A 23,298-nucleotide genomic window follows, 5' to 3' on the forward strand; every position below is an offset into this window, starting at 1 on the left:
CAATCCGACACTCGGCAAAGAAAAGTGGCCGTGATGGCGAGCGCCACCGTGACGGCGGCTTTGCCGAGTGTCAAGGTCAAGCACTCGGCAAAGGTACCAGATTTGCCGAGCGCCATTAACTTAGACACTCGGCAAAGGTGGCCACTTTGCCGAGTGTCGTCAACAAAACACTCGGCAAAGTGGCGACCTTTGCCGAGTGCCTGGACCGTGGCACTCGGCAAAGCATGTTCCTAGGTGGTTCCCAGATGGTCACTTTGCCGAGTGTCATGGCCATTGCACTCGGCAAAGTGACTGAAAACAACCTTTTTATTTGTTTTTTACATCTCATCCAAACAAACAGAAGATATATATAACAAACATCACCAACATCACATATATATCATCAACATCACATATATATCACCAACACCACATATATATCACAAATGTCACATATATATCACAAACGTCACGTGTCTCACAATATATCACAAATAAGTTCACAAGCAATCCAAGTGCTCCATCATCGTCAATCACAATTGCAAATAGAAGTATCATTAACAACCACAAGTATCATCACTAATTTGGTGAAGGATTCGCTGAAGCATGAGGATCGTTCGATGTCGTCGATTGATTCTGCACAAAGGAGAAGAGATTGCATGTGTGAGACAAGATAAATATATACCATACATGAATAAAACTTTCATACTTCACTAGGTTTGACCATAAGCATGAACATACAAACTAAAACATTTATACTCACATGAGTAGAATAGTGAGGAGGTGGAGGTGGAGGTGGAGGTGGAGGTGGAGCGAATAGCGAAGGTAGCGGAGCTACACCCGTAGCGGCGCCAAGACTTTGCATGTACTGAAGAATCTCCGCCATCCTCCGCTGCTCGGCCTCCCGCTCGGCCTCCACCCTCTCCATCTTCGCCTGCATCTGCTCCCATATCCTCCTCTCTTGTTCCAGCTAGGCCTACAATATATTCACCCCAATGTTACAATAATGCAAAGGAAAGGTATGAAAAAAATCAATGAACGACGAATAAATCAGGAATAACCTCGAATGCCTCCACCCGGTGGTGTGAAGTGTCCTACCGAGGTCGTATGGCCGGGCTCCTACTCGTGCTGCTTGCTCGAATCTGGGAGAGACTGGGAGTAGCGGCCGAGTCGATTGCGCTGTCACCAATCCAGTACCACCCGTGCTTCTTGCCTCCTCCCAACCTCATGACGACTTCTCCATCAAGGTCCTCGGTGCTCGAATCATACTCTGACCCATGGACCTCCCTTGTATCGATATGTACTCACTGAGGCGGTTGTGGACGGTCGCATTGTTGTACGCCTCGGGCCCGTCCTCTGGGTTCTAGTCAACGTCGGACGTCGCCTTGCCCTTGTGGGCCATAGCAAATGCCTTAAAGATGGAGCAAGGCTAGCCACCATGTGACGCCGACTGCGAGAAAAAAATTCAAGATGATTAGAAATCATGCAGCCAAGTGTGTGTTGGAGTCCAAGCCTGAGGAGCTCTTCGAGGACGAGGTGGCCGACCAGCCGTACCACCTCCTCGTGGACCTCGGCCACCCCTACTCCATCCGGCTCAGCAACCTGCGTCTCGTGGCGCCGCGCACCGCGCGAGCCAAAGTGCACGGCCTGGTGCGCTCCTCGCCGGTCCCATTCAAGGTTGTCGAAATAGAGAGGAAGTACCTGTCACAGCCGGCGGGAAACAATGAATGCGGGTTTTATGTAATGTGGGCAATGCTTCGCTACATCGGCGGGAAAATCGAAAGAAGCCGATAAGTTGGTGTGTATAATCCCTATTTCATTTATGTCTGTTAATAATTCAACAAAATGATTTAATGTTCCTCTTTGGATATCATCTTTTTTGAACGACAACGCAAGAAATATAACCACCAAAGGCTATTAGACATGGAGATCGTCGCACTGCAATCGGAGCTCGCAAAATTCATCTTAGCCGAGGTATTGGAAAAAGCTGGAGTATTTTCCATTGCACAATCCGTGAGGTACAAGGACCAGTATGGCCCAGAGCAGCTCGCCAGATTATTGTAAGAAGTCCGAAAACATTTTTTTTTTATTTTGAGGGATCGAGATCTGAATAAGAACATTTGAACTGTAACCGTAACATTTGTAATGTTTAATATTGATGGACATGTCGTCTACGTAGCGTATATAAAGCGAAACCCGATTCCATGAAAAAATATAAATTAAAATCAATTATAAAACAATAAAATACGAATGGGCCATCACTGTCGGTTTGCAATGAACCGACAGTGTTGTCTTGCAAAACACTGCTGGTTATCAACAAACCGACAGTGTTGTCTAGCAAAACACTGCCGCCTTGAGCCATGAACCGACAATGTTGTCTTGCTCAACACCGCCGGTTTAAGCCCTCAACCGATAGTGTTGGCTAGCTCAACACTGCCGGCTTGAGCCATGAACCGACAGTGTTGGCTAGCCCAACACTGCCGGCTTGATCCATGAACTGACACTTTTGAAGCAACCTTCACTGTCGGTTAGGACTACAAACCGGCAGTGTTGTTCAACTAGACACTATCGGGTGGATCCAGAAACCGACACTGTTTCCTGTAGATCAGTGTCGGATTTTAAGAACTGACAGTGATATCAACCCCCATCACTGCCAGTATGCCACTGGCGGTTCAAAATCCGGCAGTAAAGGGGGTTTTTAAAACGACAGCGATATCCAGATCTGGGGTAGTGACTGGAACGGTTCCCGATGGAATGGCAGGTCTATTTATAGTAGCAATGATGAGCCGGATTATTTCCCGCCCTCAATCCACCCTAAACAAACGAGGCCTGAATGATATGGATGATGCATCTGATCCCACTGTCAGGACAAAGATTTCGACATTCTTATGTAAAGCATTTCTTTTAAGAATATATTCCATTCAGCCAGCTGGGGTAGAATTACTTGCGTAGTGTGGCAAGCCCTTTGTGCGAAAGCTATGAACATGGAAATTAGAGTGCCTTTTGTGTTAGTAAAGCCTCGAGTTAGTTGCTCTAGTGTATGTCGGCGTGCTAAATGGTTGTTTGCCATCATAATCATCATCATCATTTACTTAGAATCGCACTTAATTAAAAGCTCCTATAATACAGAACCTCTCAATTCCCATAATGTGACTTGGGGCAAGCATATATATAGTAGAGCCCCGAACCCTTCTATGCAAGGGGTGATTGGATTAACAAATCAATCCCTTCAGTAATTAAATTCCTATATCCCAAGGTCCTGCACAGCACAAGGTCACTTAAATTTAGTTTAAATTGAAGAGAAAATTAACGAAATACGCGCCCCCTTTTTTTTCGAACCAAACTATACAATGATCCTAGCTGGGCTGAAGCCTTCTTTTAGAAACTGGAGGGGATTTTAGGCCCCTACAACCAATTTATTAAACGATAATGATCCAACACGGGCGTCCGTCTGTAACTCCTGTCCGGACGTGGCTCCATAGGAGCGGGTCCATCTCTCTTAGAAACAAAAACACAAATCCCCGTTCCCTCGTATGCTTATCTGGTCAGCCCGAAGTAGCGTGGTTGCTCATCCGTCCGCCGTCTTCCCCCACCGCGCACTCGTCGGGCTACCGCGCCATGCCCTTCCCCCGATCAGTGGCTGCCCGCACGCCCTCACTCACCTGTGCCGCTCGCTCCCTCGGCATCAGTCCGTCACCCATCGTCGCCGGGTGCGCCACTGGGGCGCATGTGCCATGGCGCCTCATGTCTTCTCCGGACGAGCCAAGGGCACCCACAAGCATGGGTGGTGCTCGCTTGTCGCCGCTCGCTGCCGGATCCCACCCCGACGGTTGGAATCGACCAGCCCTGGCCTTTCCCTATCCTATGATGCAAATGTATGTTTCAGATGTTTCAGAGGTATGTTGCAATTATTACACATGGATGTTGCAAAAGTAGATCAGGATGTTGCACATGTTGCATATTTTTGCAAGTGTTTTCAGTGGTATGTTGCAAGCGTTTTGAAAAAATGTTTTATCTGTTTCAGACATGTGCTGCAGCAAGTGTTTTATCTGGATGTTATATATGTTTCACCCACATATTGCAAGTGTTTTATCTGGATATTACATATATTTCACCCACATGTTACAAGTGTTGTTATCTGGATGTTGCATATGTTTTACACATATGTTGCAACAGTATATTTCAAATGTTTCATGTGCCTAACGTATATTGCATCCAAGTGTTTCATGTTGCAAATGTTTCACAGAGGCACATTGAGTGATGGGCGCATGGCCTAGGCGCCAGGGATGGGGAGCGGCGAGCTAGGCACCGGCGGACGAGGGCGCAGCAAGCTGGAGGCTGGCTCTCAGGTCTCGCGTCAGAGTGAGCCGGACGGATGCGGGCTGCGCGGGCGTTCAGACACGTGCGTCCGTCCGGACGTCCGGGCGCTAGCCACGCCGTATATTAAAAGAAGTGTTTGAAAATTTCTGTGCTGTATGAGAGCCTAGTTAAGCTTCTTTGTTTAAAGCTCGGCTGATGCCTTGAGTATCGAAAAACAAGTCTTGTAAAACAAAAAAGAGACATGTACATCTTACGAAAGAGCCGCATGCACTCAGGAACAAGTACCACAACACAGGCAGGCACAGCTAGCTCGGAGCACGTGTGACAGAAGCCATCATCCGATACCTCCTTAGAGCTAACGCCATTTAAAGAGAGGAGCGGCGAAGGAGGATGGACATCTCCAGCAGTTCTAGAGCTGAGACTTCACAATATCCAATAGTGTGTAGGGTGATTCGATCATGGCTTTCTCAGATGCAGTGCAGTGGTGGGAGGAGTGGCAGTTGCGCATCCTTGTCCTATGCAGCCTCTTCCTTCAATACTTCCTCTTCATCGCCGCATCCTTGCGTAAGCGTTGTCTCCCTGCTTGGTTCAAATTCTTAACCTGGCTCGCCTACCTAGCTAGCGATGCCGTAGCTATATACGCACTTGCCACCCTATTCAATCGTCACAAAAGGCAAGAATGGCTATCCACGCACCGCAGTAGCGCTAGCATGGAGGTGTTGTGGGCACCTATACTTTTGCTGCACCTTGGTGGGCAAGATGGCATAACGGCCTATAACATCGAGGACAATGAGCTGTGGAGGCGTCATGTTCTAACTGCCGTGTCTCAGGTTGGTGAAACAACATCAAATATATATCTTTGTATTAAATTTCAAATTCGATGTTTCAATATTTTGTTTTGTGTTAAACAAAGGATGATCTGTGCAATCGCATGCCTAGTACCAACAATTTCATCATAAATTTCATACTCTTGGTACACCTATGCTGTTATTACTGTTGCATCATCCTAACTTTATCATAAATTGAGCAAAGAAAATGTTGACGTCTCTCTTATTAACCAAATAGTAATATAACTAGGCATGAACCCATGCTTCAGTACGATCTAGAATCTGAGATTACAAAAGTACGTTACAGATTGAAAGTTTCGATAAATTTATCATATACAAAATTCATAGATACTCTCTAATCCCTATTTGGCGATCAGTAAACTACAAAAGTATATACTATTTATCTCTAGTGTATTCATGTTTACTTGTTATATGTGCAATTTAGACATTGATTTGAGGGATATTTTAGTTTATGTTTTACAACAAAATACGTGGGTAATTCAAATGCAAATTAATGGGGTTGCTTTATATTATCTTTTTATAATATCAAATATGGGTAATTGAAATGGAAATATACGGGTTACTATAAAATTATCTTCATTAATGATAAAGTTGGTAGTTTAGATACAAATATAGAGGGCTATTAATGTTTTTTCAATGGCAAAAGTGGGTAATTTTTTAGGAAACATAATAGATCCAATGGTTGCCAATCTCTATGAGCCAAACGTTTCTAATTGTTATGATAATTTCTAGCATTTATCTTTTTTCTCAACCTATCTTGCAAGTATTAATTTGGAGGCTCCGCCGGGGACCACCCATTAGTAATATTAAGATATATATATATGTTATTAACCATTGCATTGCAAACTGAGTTGGTCTTTCATATGTATTTAGTTAACACCTAAGCTTAAGTATGTCAACTCTCTGTTGGATATTTTTTATAACATCATGAATATATATTTTTGTTTTTCACTTTTGATCTTATTAGTTGTTACAATTTTTTATGTACATGCTAAGTCGAAACTCTTAACACTTATTGTGTATTTTATTGAAAAATCCTTTTCTATTTTATTAAAAAGTGGATTCTAGATCCTAGACTACACTCTTAGTTACACTCTTAGCCATTTCAACATGAACCTAGGCAGTCAAGATGTTGACTTTATTTACTATAACAAAGAATTTTATGTGTATTAGTATTGTTTCAAAAGAATATATAGAGTTTTAGGAAGTAAATTACTAGTATTGATATGTCATAATGTTTCAATCAAAATTCATATACTTATCTGAAGTAACAACTTATAAAATTTATTGTTATGGAGTATATTACTATAATTTAACTTGTAAGTGACATTGGTATGTGGTTTGTCGACGAGACATTTTTTTAAATAAGCATGTATCCTGCTGTATGCATATTTACTTGGTATACATGATGGTAGCATTTTCTTTATGGTACTTGAGTTATTTTCTATAGTGGCTTATATTGCTATTTAGACATAGATTTGTGGGATTTTGTTAGAAGAACAAAGATTGATAATTTAGATACAAAAATTAAAGAGTTATTTTATATTATTTTTCATAAATGATAGATGTGACTAATTGAAAAGAAAATTTAAGGAGTTACTTTGCTTTATCTTTCATAATGGTAGAGTGAATTAGATGCGAGTTTAGGGGTTACTTTAAATTATCGTTTATAATAGTAGAGGTTGGTAATTTAGATGCAAATCAAGGGGTTAATTTATGTATTTCTTTTTATAATGGCAGAGGTAGGTAGTTGAGATGCAAATCTAAGGTGTTACTTTATGTATTTTCATTATGATAGAAGTGGGTAATCTTTAAAAAATGGGATAGATCCCATGAATATTATTAACAATATAATTAGATCCTACCAGATTAAAGGTCATATGTTTTTAATTTTTTTGATAAATTTAAAATTTACCTATTTTTTTTTCTAATGTGTCTTATGAAGATTAATGTGGAGTATCCAATTATTAATATTAAGATTGACTGACTTGGCAATTTTTAGACATTGAGAGCAAACGTAGAGGCTTATTTTTCTTGTCCATGTAGTAAGACAAGACAATGAACTTTGGTAAGGCTAGTTCCCACCTCCAGGTCAGCTATGAAATAACACAAGACTAAAATAAGAAACTTATACCCATTTTGTGATTTGAAATACAAATAAAATAACTGATTAATTAAAGACCTCATGTATCACAGCTCGTGGCCACAAAATTAAGGAGGTAATAACGAATTCTTGTGTTTGAGTTGTCGTATAAGTCAAGCTATCCTAAGTTGGCCATTTTTAAAAAAAAACAATGATATTGATGATATCAAATGGGCATCATTGGATGTACTATAAATATTTATATTTTTATAGTTTACTTTTAAACGTAGTAGACGTTACTACTGTCTCTATAAACTTGATTAAATTTAAGATATATAGTTTAACTTAGGACAAACTCAAAGGTCCTTATATTAATTTATTTAAGATATATAGAGAGAGTGTGCTCACTTTTATTTCACCCCCGTGTCAGATTACTGTAGCCATCTACGTGTTCCGTAAGTCATGGTCAGGGGAGAAGAGATTATTGCAGGCCGCAATCTTGATCTTTGTTCCCGGTATTCTCAAATGCTTGGAGAAGCCATTCGCTCTCAAGAGCGCTAGCATCCACAGCATTGGGGACACCTCCAACAAGACATGGGTGGAGAGGTTGTTCGAAGACGAGAGTAAGGACAACGACGACATCAAATCGCTGGACGACTATGTGGAAGCTGCATCTACGTACGTTCAGGGCGACCATGCAGGCGAAACAGCTGAAACGGGAGTGAATGACAAGCCCTACAACCTATTCGTAGACCTTGCCTTCCCTTACTCTGATCGGCTTAAGAATCTAAAGTACATGATGCAAGAAAAAAACAAAGTGCATGGTCGGCTGCGGTCCCGCCTCTCCAACACCTTCGATCGCCTCTACACCAAGCACGAAATGACGAGGGGCGGTGGTTTGAACCTCTGTGACTTGACCTGCAAAGGTTTTTGGGGTAATCTGCTACGGGGCGTGGTTGTGTATCTGACGTTTGCGGCCATTGCGCTCTTCCACAAGAGCCATAGAGAAAACTACGACGACACCGACGTCAAGATCACCTACACTCTGCTGTGCTGCACCGCCGCTCTGGAGTACATTATATCCGACATCAAGCCGTACGTTGTTTGCTTCCAGAGAATCAACGCGACTTGGCCTGACCTTGTTGCCCAGTACAATCTCGTATGGTACTTGGCCCGCAACAGGAAGCACAGGAGGCTCAGGAGCCTCCTGCTGATCTGCAGGGACTCCATCGACGAAATCTGGTGCATGAAGCCGTGCCAGTCTTCCAGCGACATCACCGAGCTCGTCTTCGACCAGGTCGTCAACCATGGGTGGAAGAACAGCATCAAGGACGCGGCCACCTTCCATGAGTTCAACAACAACCGGGGCCAGCAGACTCTCCAGCGCGAGGGCTGCAACGACGGCATGCCGCTGGAGAGCCTGCAGAGGCCATTCGATGAGAGTGTCATCCTCTGGCACCTCGCCACCGATTTCTGCTTCTTCCACCACCGCATGGACGCCGCAGGCAAGTCAGCTTCCGGCGGCCATGGAGATGTTGACGCCCGCCGCCGCAGCAGCCGGGAGATCTCCAACTACATGGCCTACCTGCTGTTCACCAACCCAGAGATGCTGATGCCCGGCTCCAGGCGGAGACTGTTCAAGGACGCCTACGAGAAGCTCAAGAAAATGGCCGGGGACGAGGACGACAGCACCTCGTCACCAATTCCAAATGGGACGGTACCCACACAGACGAAGACGAAGAAGCCGTCACTGCTGGACGAGCAACAGATGATTGCCTCTCAGATCATGCAGAAGCTGCAGAGCGCCAAGGAGGGTTCATAAGGTTTGGTTCTTGACGCCTGGGTCCTCGCCCAGGAGCTCATGGGTATAGCAGCAGGCAAGGAGAAGATGTGGAGGGTGATCCAGGGAGTGTGGGTGGAGATGCTCTGCTTCTCTGCCGGCAGGTGCCGAGGTTTTCTGCATGCCAAGAGCCTAGGCAAGGGTGGGGAGTACCTCTCCTACGTCTGGATGCTCATGTCCTTCCGTGGCATGGAGACACTGGCGGAGAGGCTGCAGAGGACGGAGCTGCACGCGCAGGGAGACATGGGCGCCACCCGCCCGATGACGCCGGCTGCATCTGAGATACCAACGCCAACCGGCAGCGACAATGTTTGACTGGCAAAACGGTGCGCACGAAGAAGCATTGGAGACCCTCCGTATATATTATCTGCCATCCTGGTTTCCTTTAATTTTCTGCATGGACGTACGGCATTTATTTCTTCTGTCTGTCTCTTCCAAGTTCCAATCACATGTATAATGTATGTGTTGTTGTCTTGATCGCTGGTATCGCAGCTACGGCTGCTACTTCCTTTTGTGTTCTGCCTGCTGGTGGCTCATCTGCTACCGCAACTGTTGTTCCTCTTGTGAAGGCGATCAACAAAGGTTATGCTTTGAAAAAAAATCGAATCATTGCCTCATAAATAGAGGTTGCTGGTTAGTCTCTCCCTACATGTGGCCAGGCCCTATGCTTTGAAAAAAAATGGAACCATTGCCTCGTAAATAGGGATGAAAACGGATCGGATACGAACGGATATTACCGATATTACATTTGTTTTTATATTTCTATCCGGATTCGGATTCGAATACGGATAGTGTCAACTATGTCGGATATGATACGATTGGATATCGACATCATAAATATGCGATTTGAGTATTCGGATACGGATGCGGTATCGGATGTTGGATATCCGGACTCGGATACGGACATATCTCAACCCCTCTAAACGGATTCGGTTTCGAATACGGTCGGAAAATATCCATACCGTTTTCATCCCTACTCGTAAATAGAGGTTGCTGGTTAGTCTCTCCCTACATGTGTCCAGGCCCTTAGCATGCGGTGGACGCCACGAGGACAACACGATGGCAACTCCACCTCTAACGGTCAACTCTAGGCTCCAGCAAAGGATGCTAGGGATGGTTTAGAACTTTCGGCTACCAGTCAAAGATTAGGATACGAAACCCTAGACACCCCCCCCCCCCCCCCCCCCGTGAGCCATGCTTTTTGTAGGGCATGGGCTCCTATCAAAGAGATTGACCTATGAAGCTATCGAATGATCGGATCCCAAATCGAGCGATCAAACCCAAGATCATTAGCAAAGGGCTCATTGAGCATTCTAACACAAAGACCACCATTGTTGGACGTAGGGCTTAGATGCTCGAACCAAGATAAACCCTTTGTGTCTTGAGTGCTAAGCCACCGAATTCCCTAGTATCAACCCACGATCGAATCACTAATCACTGTTGCAGAATCGAACCCACGACAATATCCTCAGATTTAGGACGCCCCGTCCCATAAAATCTAGGGGACGGGTTGTCCCCTTCGCACATCGTTGTTGGACCATCTGGCACAGTCATAGAGACAAGATTGGGGTTGACATAGGTGTGTGAGCCCTTGTGGTGCGCGAGCAGACCCGAAGTCGAGGGCAAGGCGAAGGGAAGCGGTGAAGGTCTCGGTGCTCCCTTGGCTGCAAGGCAGGACGGTGGCTAGCGTCGGAGTCTTAAACGACCCCCAAGCTTGAAGATTCAAAGATGGCAGCCAAGCTTCGAGATGTTGGGCAGTTGAGGGTGGGAACGGATGTGGCGGCTGGGAACAACGTCGGATGTGTTGGGTTGTGTTGGTGAGGGTGGCGGTGGGTATAGCGTCGGGAGAGGGGGTTGATTGCTATAGGCGGGGATGACCGGAGTGTCAGGCAAAATCGGGTGGCAGACGAGGCAGAGGAACAGTTGGGGAAAGGTAGAAGATAATCATAGAGAATGATTGGACCCCATAGATGGCATGCATGGCCCAAGTGTGCGCCAACGGCATAAAAAACAACACCCTGCCTATTATTTTCTCTCTCCAACCAAAAAAAGTAGGATCGACTCCATATCTCAAACTAAACAGCAAAATGGGACCAACCCAAGCCCAAGATCAGGGAAAGAACCATTAGATCCCCTGAAGTCCCCGAACTAGTAGTGCCATGTACAGAAATCCGGACCGCACCCACACCAAACCATTCCATCAACGACCAGAGAGCCAACCCAATGCACCCCTCTGGTCCACCTCAATAAACCAAACTGATACAGCCTGTCAGTCTCTTGGGCCCGAAAAAAGCGAGTGGGTCTGTACTGTTAGTGAGTGGGTCTGTGCTTTGTACGTTTTCTAGGTAGCAATTTAAACATAGAAAGTTTGACAAATCATAAAATGAACACGAAATTAAAAGGATCCAAAGAATTATAAAACTTGAAACCAGAAAATAATTTAGTTTATGAACTAGACTAGGCATTTAACAAAACAGAGAAAAATCACATATTATCTAGCCTCCATATATTACAGAAATTCAAGTCTTCATCATATTTAGCCTCCATATATTACAGAATTTTGAGTATTTCACCACTGTTTTTGTCCAAAAAAAAAACTTCTGCTTCCTTCTCTTAATCTCCATGACCAGAAACATAAAACTGCCACATTCAGCCATTGAATATTTTCAGTTGGTTGCATGTATTTCTAAGAGGTACTCTGTCAGCTATTTTTTTCCACAATGTCACAATTCTATTTTTTCCACAAGTTAGTGCTACAGGTCTAGCTCTACTGCTCAAACCAATAAATCTAAAAAACAATTCTAAAAGAGCATATGAATGAGCTTTTTTCCACAATGTCACAATTCTAAAAAACAAATTTTGTTATCATGAATAAATCAAGTTGCCTAGAACAGGATGAACCCTTTGCCACATCCTAATAAAATCAAAGAACTTGCACTATTGAAGTTGTACCATCGTTAATTACCACAAAATGCACCCTCTGCCTATACTAGAGACAGATATGCTAATAATTTATTTCAGATGCCAGAAAACAATAAAAACACAAATCCAACAACTTCCATCAAGTTGGAAGCAATTTCAGCATCCAACCCCAACTCATTCCTACAGTCCTACTCCTTATCTGCCAACTTCACAATACAACACATTGACTAGTATCCAGTAATAGTAAATATATAGCAGAGAAGATCCCTGAGGTATTATAGCCATAACAACTATGAGTGTGTCATTGAGATCCAAGCCCACAGCTTAGAGACAGTTTCTGACAGCCAGAAATCCATGCACAACAGCAAGCAGTAGAATTGTACCAATCATGGGCGATCAACATACCTAGCCCTCTTCAGGTTCTAGATGTTGGCCTAAAAAATAAAAGTTTGTTCAGTTTACTAGAACAGAACATTTGTTTAAGGTGGCACAATGACAGCTAATCAAAGCTAACAATAATAGCAACACAATATAGAATATACAGTAATGAAAGCTAACAATAATAACAGCACAGAGTATACATTTTTTTAATGTATAGACCTTGAAAACATACCTGCTACTGCTAGAGCCCTCTTCAAGTTCCAGACCTTCATGTTCCAGATCTTGATCTGAAAAATGAAATTTTGATTAGTTACCAGGAATGAAAACTATACAGCAAGATGTCCCATAGAAAAGGCTTTGTACCTTCAGCAGTCTTGAATAGCCAATCTTTAGCACATACAAGTGCCTCGAGCATTTCCGGCATTAGTGAGCTTCTACGTTCTCCAAGAATTCTTCCTCCTAAACTAAAAGCAGATTCCGATGAAACTGTGCTAAGGGGAATAGCAAGGAAGTCTCGAACCATAGTTGACAATACAGGAAACTTGTCTGATCTGCTCTTCCACCATGTTAGGATATCAAAATCATCATTATCCCCCTCAATTGGCTCTTCTAAATATGTATCGATTTCAGATTTTCGTGCCTGTGCAACTCTTAGTTGTGTTGTGTATTGAGCAAATTCCACTTCTAGCTTTCTTTTTCCAAGAACGGGTGACCCAATAGTAGTAGAGGCGTGATTAGCACGTGTCATCATGTCCACACTACTTCTTGCACATCGCTGCTCATACAATGTGAAGTACTTTCTCATCCATTCCAAGGCATACCTCACATAATTATTAGTCTTACTTGGATCACTGAACACCTTCTCAATGAAGAACTTCAAGTAGTCAGCCTTCCTTCTTGGATCCAAGGCGGCAATGACTAAGACAACACTAAATGCAATTTCTTTCTTCTTTCTCTTGCGGTTAGCTACATTATGAAGATCATCTTGAGTAGGATTCCAATATTTCTCAAACTTGGAGTGCATGGAAACAGCCAACTCCTTGAGCAGATCGGTACTTTGCCAGGCCAGGTCCTTCAAGGCATGAAGGATACAAAGCACTAAAGGCAAAAACCTATGTGCTGGAGGCTCCCTGCACGCTGAGAGAACAAGTGTTAGTTCTTCAAATGCTTTCAGAAATTCAGAAAACTGCTGCTGCCTTTGCCCATTCTTCCTCAGTAGGTGGTTCTTCAAAATATTTTAGGAGCATAAGAATTAAGGACAGCTTTGTATTTCAATGCTTCCCTAAGCATTTGGAAGGTTGAATTCCATCTGGTTGGGATGTCAAGATATATGCCAGATTTTGAGGCCAAACCCATCCCTTTTGCTAGTGAATTGAACATTGGAAGTCTTGAAACTGATGAATCAATATGCTTCAGCAGCTCACGAATCTTTTTGATTGCTGTGTGGATCACTGTCATGCCATCCTGAACCAAGATGTTAAGAATGTGAGCCGAACATCTAACATGCAGATGCTCACCTTCAAACAATAACTCATGCTTATGATTTCTGACCAACTCTTCACATGCCGAAGTGTTATTGCTTGCATTATCTAATGTCAAAGTAAACAATTTATACCTTAAGCCCCATTCTGTCAAGCACCTCATTGTTTCTTCTTCAATTGCAAAGCCTGAGTGAGGATACTCTAGTACTTTAAACGAAATGATCTTTTTCTTGATCTTGAATTCTGCATCAACGTACTGGGCTGTTATGGCCATGTATCCTAAGTTCTGTGATGCCGTCCAAATATCTGATGTTAGGCAAACACGAGAGTCCAAACTCTGAAGTTCAGTATGAAGCTCTTTCTTCAGGTCCTCAAATTTTTTGAAGCAATCACTGTGGATTGTATGTCGACCCTTGACTATGAAAGTTGGCTGCATTGTATCAATCCAAGGCTGCAGGTAATGGTCTTCAAACTGCAGAAATGGGACCTCAGCATGAATGATATACTTGATCATTGCTTTACGACAGAGTTGGGCATCAAAGACAAAATTTGTATCTACTGGTTGCTTGCTCATGCTTGCTTGAAATCTCTTTCTGATAGCACTATCAATTGCTGGACAAGGATTGGCAATATGGCCTCATGGCCTCTAAGACTACTGGTGCCAGACTTGGTAACCAATTTCAGTTGGCAATACTTGCAAACAGCTTTGAGTTCACCATCCACATCAACCAAATCTTTCTGGAAGTGCTCCCAAACGTTGGACCATGTACGACGTGGTGTCAAAGATGTGTGGCCCTCTTCACTCTCATGAGTTCCAGACCCCTCTGTTGTATTGGATGCCATCTTTTCACCTGAAGAAACAGAGGAAAACTGAAACTAAGCTTTGGAAGGTACATAGTCGGTGCAAACTCTCGTGAGTTCCAAACTGAAATTACAAACACAGGAGGACAAACTCTACAAGAGTAAAAAAAATAAAATTATTAAAATCTTAAAACAACCTAACACAACTCAGCTTTGGAAGGTACATAGTCAGTGCAGTTTCAGCCTAAATATGGTAGGGATAGATGTCCACTATTCACTCGGTTGTCAGAAAAAGTCATTCTAATAACAATGTATAACAGAGAGCAAGCACTTATGGTAGTTTTCACAGGATTTAGCTCCTGACAGGTAGGCCCTAAGCCCCAACTTATGGGTACACTCGATAATCTCTCATAACTAAAAAGACTAAAGGGTGGACACCGTTTTGGTGCGACAATCGACTTCGGGTCATCGGTCTGCCCGCTTGCGATCCCGATCGCTCTCGCTCGCACACGGTGCCCTGCGGCGCTAATCGCGCTCCCTCGCTCCCCCGACTGCCCCATCAATCACGCGCCATGGAACAATGCCGGACCCCTCGGCTCCATCACGCGCACCGCCATCCTGTCCTGCCCGGCTCAATGTCGCCAACGCAGATGGGACTTGGCTCTCCCAGCCCCGCCACCGTCCTAGCGCCCTCTACTTTCTCTCCGCCGCCGACGCCGACGCCCCGCCCCTGCCACACCCTGCCTGGCTCTACGCAGCCACCGCAGATGGGACCTGGCTCTTCCAGCTTGACTCAGCACCCATCCATCTCGGCAGGAGCTCCTCAACGGCAACGACCCCGTCCGTGTCGACGGCCCCACCAACCTGCTCCTCACCGATGGCGGCCTCTCCATTCTCATCACCAAGCCCAACCCAAACCGATCCCTCATCCTCGCCTTCCGCACCATAGCCCTCTACCTGCTCCAATCCTCCTTTTCTAACGCTACTGTTTTGATCCGATTGGATCAAAGACTCAAAGTATTTAGTGTAGAGATTGTTATGGATTGGTCTCCTCGTATTGCACAGGCGAGGGTAAGGCTTGCCACTAACACCCTTTCCTAGACCCTGCACAGAGCAGGAGCTCTCTGCACTGGGTACACCCCCCCCCCCCCCCCCCCCCTATTGTTATGGATTGGTCCTGTTTCTGCCCTGGTCATTATTTTGCTCTATGTCTCAAGTGTCTTCTGGTTCTAGAATCGTATTCATCGTTCTTAATTTTTTCGGTGATGACATGTTCCTTAGTGCTTTGTGTTTCTGAATACTAGCAGCCACTAAACTCATTTATCTACTGCTTGCAATTGGTTCTGTTTAACATATATCCATGTGTGACCTGAATATACCAGCAATTGGTTTAGCTTTGGACGATGGGATTGGCCCTAATAATGTAGCACTGGACCCCATACTGTATCTCAACTCTGAAATTATCATGGGATATCAAAACAAAGGTTTGTTTCTTCTCAGGGTTGGTGTTCTACTTTTGAACTCAAACTGTAAAATGACAAGACACTGGAGTTATGTTGGATAGAATGTCACAGAGGGATTCTATGTACTGTGTCTGCAATTTTTGACTGGTTTAAATTATAGTAAGCTATATCCTATTCCTATGAATGTATAATGTATTTATTCAGACATATCTTTACAGTAAAATGACTAAAATTCAATGGTCTCGCCACACACAATAGTGCACTGTTTCATCTGACCTGTTGCATGGAACCAGTATGGGAATTTCAGATGCATCTGCTACCTTTACTGAATTAAGATGTATATGCTACTTTACTAAATTCAGGGGTGTGGCCGAGGACGGTGCACAGCCGGCGCACGGCAGGCAGAGGATCCCGGCAAGGGCGGCAACGATGCTGACACGGCTGAACATGGCAGGGCTTTTTTTTTGCAATCATTTACCTTTTTATTACTTTTTTATCTATTGTCCTCACCCCTCTATTATGTATGCAGCACACTCTAAAAACCATTGCTTTTAAGTCAGGATATATGTATATTCCTCGTGGGTGTTTCAGTGTGTGCCCTTGACAAAGGTGCATTGTGGGAATTTCAGACAAAGAAGCTAGGTAGTGGTTTAATGTAGTTGTATGTGATCTGTGATGCTATCTAAATAAATTTTCTTCTGTTATATTTCCAGGTGTTAGAGATGTCATCACAGGCAGAGATCTGTATGTCCTTATGATGTTGAATTCCATCTATGGCTATTTGAAGACTAGCTGTTGGTGATATGTAGATGCATGCCACTGACCCGTAATGATTGCTGACTGTATTGCTGACTATTTTTGAGAACACATTGATGCAGCACCACATTGCTCTTCATTCTGCCCGGTTCTATGGAGAAAGTAAGTTACACTACACCAGCTGGTCAGTTCATCCCCCAAGTTAGTTGATGTTATTGCCTTATACTAAGTCTTATTGGTTGATGTTATTGCCTTATACTAAGTCTTATTGATTTGGTGTTTTCTACCTATGAACTTTAATCTCAATCCTTGCTATTTCTATGGGGTTCAGGCTTGAATCTTGAGTCCTGACCGATTTATCTCACGCTATAACTTTTGAAGCATCCTAAAATTATTGCCTTTTCATGTCATTTGCAGCTTGCTTGTGCATTGCCAAATATACATTTAACATCACTATCCTGTGGTCTGATCAGTTTGGTTTGGCAGTGCTTATGAGTTTTACTTTGTGATTTCAGGTGTATGTGAGGGTTGATGACAATTCAGTATGGAAAACATCCTCCGGAACGGATGTAAGTTCAGTTTGCTTCCTGTCCTATTCATGTGGAAATTAGATTTGGCAATTGGCAGTGCTTATGAGTTTTTTCTCTCTGTTTTAAGACAAGCAATTTGGTTTCTGATATACTGCAGCATGTATTTCAGAATAAATGATCATGAAAATGTCAGCAAAAGTATTTAATTTCTGTAATATATGTTCACAACCAAATATAATTTATTACCCCACTGTATTAGGACCAGTTAATATGTGTGATTAGTATTTTTTTCTGCTAACATTGAAGATACTTCCTTAATGTTCTAGATGAATATTGCCGAAAAAGCATAAACTTAAATTAAACTGAAATATGAGGAAGCTGTAATTGGCTTAGGCTCCCAATAAAGCCTTTGATTTTGTGCTGCAGAAAAAAAACTTGCAATTAAAGAATAGTTTGCACAGAATTGTTGGAAAATTAAGGAAGTATGCTTCTAACTTTGCACATTCATGTGCAGAATAAAACAAATCAAGTGCCAGGAACAAGGAACTCAACTTCATTCAGTTGCATATGTGAAGAGTTGGAGATGCATAGAGATCATTACTGATCTCTAAGTGTTTTATATCACATCAGCAGGTTTGATTTACCACTTTTCCAGTATATACTATGACTTCATAATTCTTCTAGCGTTCACCAACCTTTGTGTAGAACAGTCTATCACATTGAATTTTAATTGAAGTTCTGCAAATAGTTCAGACAACTACAAGTCTGAAGTGCATTTCCTATTAAAATCAGTTGTGCATTATCACATTATCCTGAAAACCTTGTAGTGGGTAACTCTATCAGTACAAGTGATGATTGGGTGCAAACAACAAATCAAAACATTGTTTTTTTTTCAAAGGTACTACACACTGCAATATATCACAATAATTCAAAGTTTGTAAACAGGACTCATACTATTCCAACAGCGTTTCGAATCTAAAATTTGGAATTTCATATTCTACCGTGACATAGAGACCAGATGCACCAAATAATAAAAAGGGCGTACCCAATGCAGAGAGCTCCCGCTCTGTGCGGGGTCTGGGAAAGGGTGTCAGTGGCAAGCCTTACCCTCGCATGTGCAATACGAGGAGATCGCGACTCGAACCCGGGACCTTCCGGTCACAGGCGGTAAGACTCTACCGCTTGCACCAGGCCCGCCCTTCAGATGCACCAAATAATAATCCATGAAAAACATGACGAAATCTATTGCCCATGGAGTTGCTACATCTCTTACAACTAAAAAGACTCAAAACGTCGGTCTGCCTGCGTGCGATCCCAAGCTCCTGGCTGGATCCCACGCGCAGCATGCCATCCCCACGAACGCCATCCACCCCCGCACACCACACCACAAAGGTTCGATTCCCACCCCTCACCCATTTTCTTCTTCTTCTGAAAAAACGAGATTTGGCGAGTAAGAGGGACGGTGGGTGGGGTGCAGAGTGCAGTTGAAGCCGTGGGAGGGGCGTCGCCGCGACGGATCGGGCGGCGGCGGTGATCCAGCGCCGAATGGACGGCAGGTGAGGTTCCCGTTGCAACGCACGGAAATGTCTATACAATAGAGTTGGTGAGCCTGCGACGCCGCGCTCTCCGTGACTGTGTTAATTTCACGAACTTTGCTTTTTGGATTAAATGTCACTTTAACGTCGATATTTAATTTCGCAGTATTGTTATCTTATCGTGTGATCCGTGTGTTCTTAGTACAAAAGTTTAGTTATCCCATAGCAATGCACAGGCACGCTACCTAGTTAATGCCAAAAAATCAAAGTGTGTAGGATACATACATGTAAATACTGGTGATTTGGACAGATTCTTAAATAGAAATTTGGTCACACATGACAACAAAACCAAAGTCACATGGAAATTCCTCTGAGCGACGGAAATATACTCCGTAACCTCAAGAGAGTGGATATGAGTAGCAATTCATTCACCGGCCATATACAAGCATCCATATTCTCCCAGCCAGCATTGCAGTATTTGGACCTTAGATATAACCATCTATCAGGTCATATCGAGGAATTCCAGAAACCATCTACGATGCTGGAGGAAATTTACTTGTCTAACAATAAGCTCAACGGCACAATTCCAACCTCATTCTCGCAGCTTAGTGCTCTTACTAAAGTAGTTTATCACAGTACACGAAGGCAGCGATTAGATTCACAAACAGAGGGAGCAGGAGAAGAGGAGCAGGCATGCCTTGGTCCCCTGTGTCCTGGACAGCAGAGTCTTGCCGTCTTGCCGATGTTGCGCCCGCTGAAGACCCGGCGGCGCCCTTCTTGGCTTCCGTCCTTGCACACAGCACACCGTCAGGCACGTGCTGCCCACGCTCAGTCCCTCTCCCCCGCCGCCGCTCCCTACCCACTGTCTCCCTCTGGCGCGCCGCCGTTCAGCCACGGCCTCGACGGGTTTGCGGAATCACGGCTCCGTGCTCGACTACCGCCAACGGGGTGAGAGGAAAGCCGGTGGTTTGTGGTGGATAGGGCGATGGAGTAGCAACTAGCAAACCCTAGCCGCCATGGCGAGTCGAGAGAGAGAGAAGCGTCGCGAGGGGAGAGAGTCGAGAGAGAGAGAGAGAGAGGGGTCGGGCATTCACCCAAACCGTGTTGGCCCATTTTCACGATCTCTCCAACAATAGCGTGAAGAGCCGAGGCTCAGTTGGTGCCGAGGCCGAGCCGTCGCGGGGGGCTCAGCAGGCGCGAATCCCGAGGTTGCCGAGACCCTGAAGTAGACTGCCGAGGCGTGGAGGGAGCAATTGGTTCTGTACACTGATTCCAAGGCTATAGTAACCTGGACTTGACTCTGCACGCCGCGTTATTTCTGGAGCAGGGGTTAGGTAGCACAGTGTAGGACGGACGCTGGTCGTGGGCACAGCACCGAGCATAGTGGTCGGTAACCCCCGCCCTGTCCTGTCCTGAACGGCATGGCTTCGATGTGACTGGCGTCCAGTCGGCCACTCCGCTATGTCGAGTCGTCGTTCGGATGATATCGCGGGAGCGGTCGTACGCGCCGTGCGGACGTGACATCTTGTCCGAGAAGTTGGTCGAGGCGCGGGCGGCGGGGTTGTCTTGCCAAGCTGGCCTTGAGCGAGGCGGAAAATCGGCGTCTCGTCCGAGGCTGTATTCGCGGGGCCTCGGGCGAGATGGAGAATTGGTTCCCCGGCCGAGGCCGTTCGAGCGAGGCCTCGAGCGAGGCGGAAAATTGGTTCCCCGTCCGAGGCCTTCCGTGCGAGGCCTCTAGCGAGGCGGAGATTCGGTAGGTCGTCGGACATGGCCGGGGTTTGGCCAACAGTTGTCCCTTGGCTTTGACTTTGACGGGGTCTAAACGATTTTTTTCGATTGTTGCTTAGGGGACCTCTTCTCGTGGTACCCGACAGTAGCCCCCGAGCCTCAGGGAGAGTGTGAGCGCTCTCTTTGAGGTTTTGTCGAGACTCGGCTCATAGCCGCTTCGGGCAGGATGGTTGATGAGTACAGACCCGATCTTCCGAGAGGTAGCCGGTAAGTTCGATTTTGTGGAGATCTCGACGTTAGCGATCTGGCTTCAAATCAGACGCGATTCGAACCCTGCAACCGTTACACCACTGCTCCGTTGGTTATCAACCAAGCACAACTTGATTGACCTCGTCAAGAAGGCTTTTCCTGCAAGCGAATCAAATAGCACAAGCAAGAAGGTAAAACACGCAATCTGAAATTGCAAATATGAATGACGCGAATATCAATAGAGGATTCAAGAACTCGGTTCCAAAGGACTAATCGACACAGTGGAGGAGATCAAGAACGGGGGCCCTGGATCACTGTAAAAGGATTTGTCACCACAGTTACAATGAACGATTCAGTTTCTCGATGGAAAACTAAACTCTAAACAAAAACCCAATTGTGTAGCAGCGGCGGCGGCTGTGTTTATAGTCTAAGACTCGACCTAGGGTTGGAGACGGCCAGGGGTTGGGCACCCACAACTTGGGCTTAAGGCCCGACACGATACATGGCCAAGTTGGCCCAAATAGGTGACGCAGCACCTTGCCGTGGTCACACAGAATGATCCACGGACCTTCTAGAGCTGGGACCAGATCCAAAACGACGGCGTCGTCGTCCCCTTTCCAACGCATCCAAGAACGGCCCATTTCGATGTCGTATGAGAAAGTTATGACCAAAACAGTGACGACATGTCTGCTGAATCCGAGGGCGACGTGGAAGCTGAGTTGGGAACGAATTGTAACTTGGGGAAGACCATGGCGTCGGTGTGTCCAGCGTGGCGATGTCCTCATCATCCTCCCCTTCTCGAATTGGAGTCGTCCTCGACTCCATCTTGGCGATGTCCTCATCAATGGTGTTGCGTACTCGAGGCCTCGGTGGGTGTGCGTGAGCGCACCCGCCGGGTGTAGCCCCCGAGGCCCTGGAGGAGTGGATTTATTCCTCCAGGGGCTTTTCTTACATCATGAGAGGGGTTTTATTGCGTTTGCCGAGCCTATGAGTGCGAGTTCGGGTTGCTAAGCCTCGGCGAGGTTACAGGAAGAGCCCCCTAGCCTCTGCGCGGAGCGAGAGAGCCGTCAGAGGTTCCCCTGGCTTTTTGTGTGGCCCTCACACATCGTTTTCGTTCGGAAGGAGGGGTGGAGGGTGCCATGCTACCCTCGGTGGGCACGAGCAGTGACACCCGCGGTGAGCTGTTATCGGGTAAGTCCAAGTGGAGGCCCGTGCCCCGTTCGCTACGGGTCGGCTAGCGGTCCAGAGACACACTCCAAGAGTACCAGAGGGTTTCTCTAGTAGGTGCCAGGACCGTTTGATGGGCCCCGGTGGCTCGGTGCCTCCCTATGGTGGGATCCCATTCAGAGACCTCCCTGCCGGTCTTGGACACGACTTAGGGCGTCCCGAGCAATCGTTTGCTCAGGCCTCGGCCATGCGCGGGCTCGCCCATAGTCGTCCCTGACTCTGCTGCCCTAGGGTGGCTGTCGAAACCCTCAGGAGCCCAGCCTTTGAACCCATGGACCGTAACGGGCTCGATGCCCTTTATTGCGTTTTTCTGAGTCTTCGAGTGCGAGCTTGGGTCTCTTGTCTTCGTCCTGGGTATAGGAAGAGCCCCCGAGCCTCTACACAGAGCGAAATGGCAGTCAGGGGTTCCCCTGGCTTTTCGTGCCACCTCGCGCGTCCTTTTCGTTCAGATGGAGGGGTTGTTTGTCGAGCCCCCTCGAGTGCGAGCCTGGGTCGCTGGGTCTTAGCAAGGTTGCAAGAAGAGCCTCCAAGCCTCTACACTGAGCGAGAGGGCGATCAGGAGTTCCCCTGGCTTTTTTGTGCGCCCCTTGCGCATGAGGGTTTGTTTGCCGAGCCCCCTCGGGTGCGAGCCTGGGTCGTGGGGTCTCGGCATATTTGCAGGAAGAGCTCCCTAGCCTCTGCACGGAGCAAGAGGGCAGTCAGGAGTTCCCCTGGCTTTTTGTACGACCCTCGCGCATCCTTTTCGTTCGGAAGGAGGGGTTGTTTGCCGAGCCCCTCGAGTGCGAGCCTAGGTCACTGTGTCTCGGCAAGGTTGCAGTAAGAGCCCCCTAGCCTCTATACGGGGCAAGAGGGTCGTCAGGGGTTCTCCTGGATTTTTGTACGACCCTCGCGCATCCTTTTCGTTCGGAAGGAGGGGTGGAATATGCCAGGCTACCCTCGATGGGCGCAAGCGGTGGCACTTCTGGTGAGCTGTTATCGGGTAAGTCCGAGTGGAGGCCCGTGCCCCGTTCACTAGGGGTCAGCTAGCGGTCCAGAGACGCACTCCAAGAGTACCAGAGGGTTTCTCTAGTGGGTGCCGGGGCCGTTCAATGGGCCCCGGTGGCTCGGTGCCTCCCTACGATGGGATCCCATTCGGAGACCTCCCTGCCAGTCTCG

General features: G+C 45.9%; 2 protein-coding genes and 1 long non-coding RNA gene across 4 annotated transcripts; 2 read left to right on the top strand and 1 right to left on the bottom strand.

The window, feature by feature from the left end:
* Window positions 1-4,757: 4,757 nt before the first annotated feature.
* LOC136488521 (uncharacterized) lies at window positions 4,758-9,052 on the top strand. Its single transcript, XM_066485430.1, has 3 exons — window positions 4,758-5,129; window positions 7,661-8,739; window positions 8,785-9,052. Exons 1-3 carry the CDS (start codon window positions 4,758-4,760, stop codon window positions 9,050-9,052), a joined length of 1,719 nt encoding a protein of 572 aa, XP_066341527.1.
* A 4,548-nt stretch (window positions 9,053-13,600) lies between these two features.
* Window positions 13,601-14,368, bottom strand: LOC136488522 (zinc finger BED domain-containing protein RICESLEEPER 2-like). Its single transcript, XM_066485431.1, has 2 exons — window positions 13,989-14,368; window positions 13,601-13,871 (listed from the first exon to the last, which is right to left on the bottom strand). The coding sequence occupies exons 1-2, from the start codon at window positions 14,366-14,368 to the stop codon at window positions 13,601-13,603; spliced, it is 651 nt and encodes a 216-aa protein (XP_066341528.1).
* Window positions 14,369-15,933: 1,565 nt separating this feature from the next.
* Window positions 15,934-16,865, top strand: LOC136484862 (uncharacterized). Of its 2 annotated transcripts, none has more exons than XR_010766232.1 (3): window positions 15,934-16,568; window positions 16,648-16,760; window positions 16,832-16,865. It is a non-coding gene; the product is annotated as an uncharacterized lncRNA (long non-coding RNA). The 2 variants fall into 2 exon arrangements; XR_010766233.1 differs by having other exon boundaries at window positions 16,648-16,727.
* Window positions 16,866-23,298: the final 6,433 nt, after the last annotated feature.

The sequence above is a fragment of the Miscanthus floridulus genome, chromosome 10 (assembly GCF_019320115.1).
Source record: "Miscanthus floridulus cultivar M001 chromosome 10, ASM1932011v1, whole genome shotgun sequence".
NCBI lineage: Eukaryota > Viridiplantae > Streptophyta > Magnoliopsida > Poales > Poaceae > Miscanthus > Miscanthus floridulus.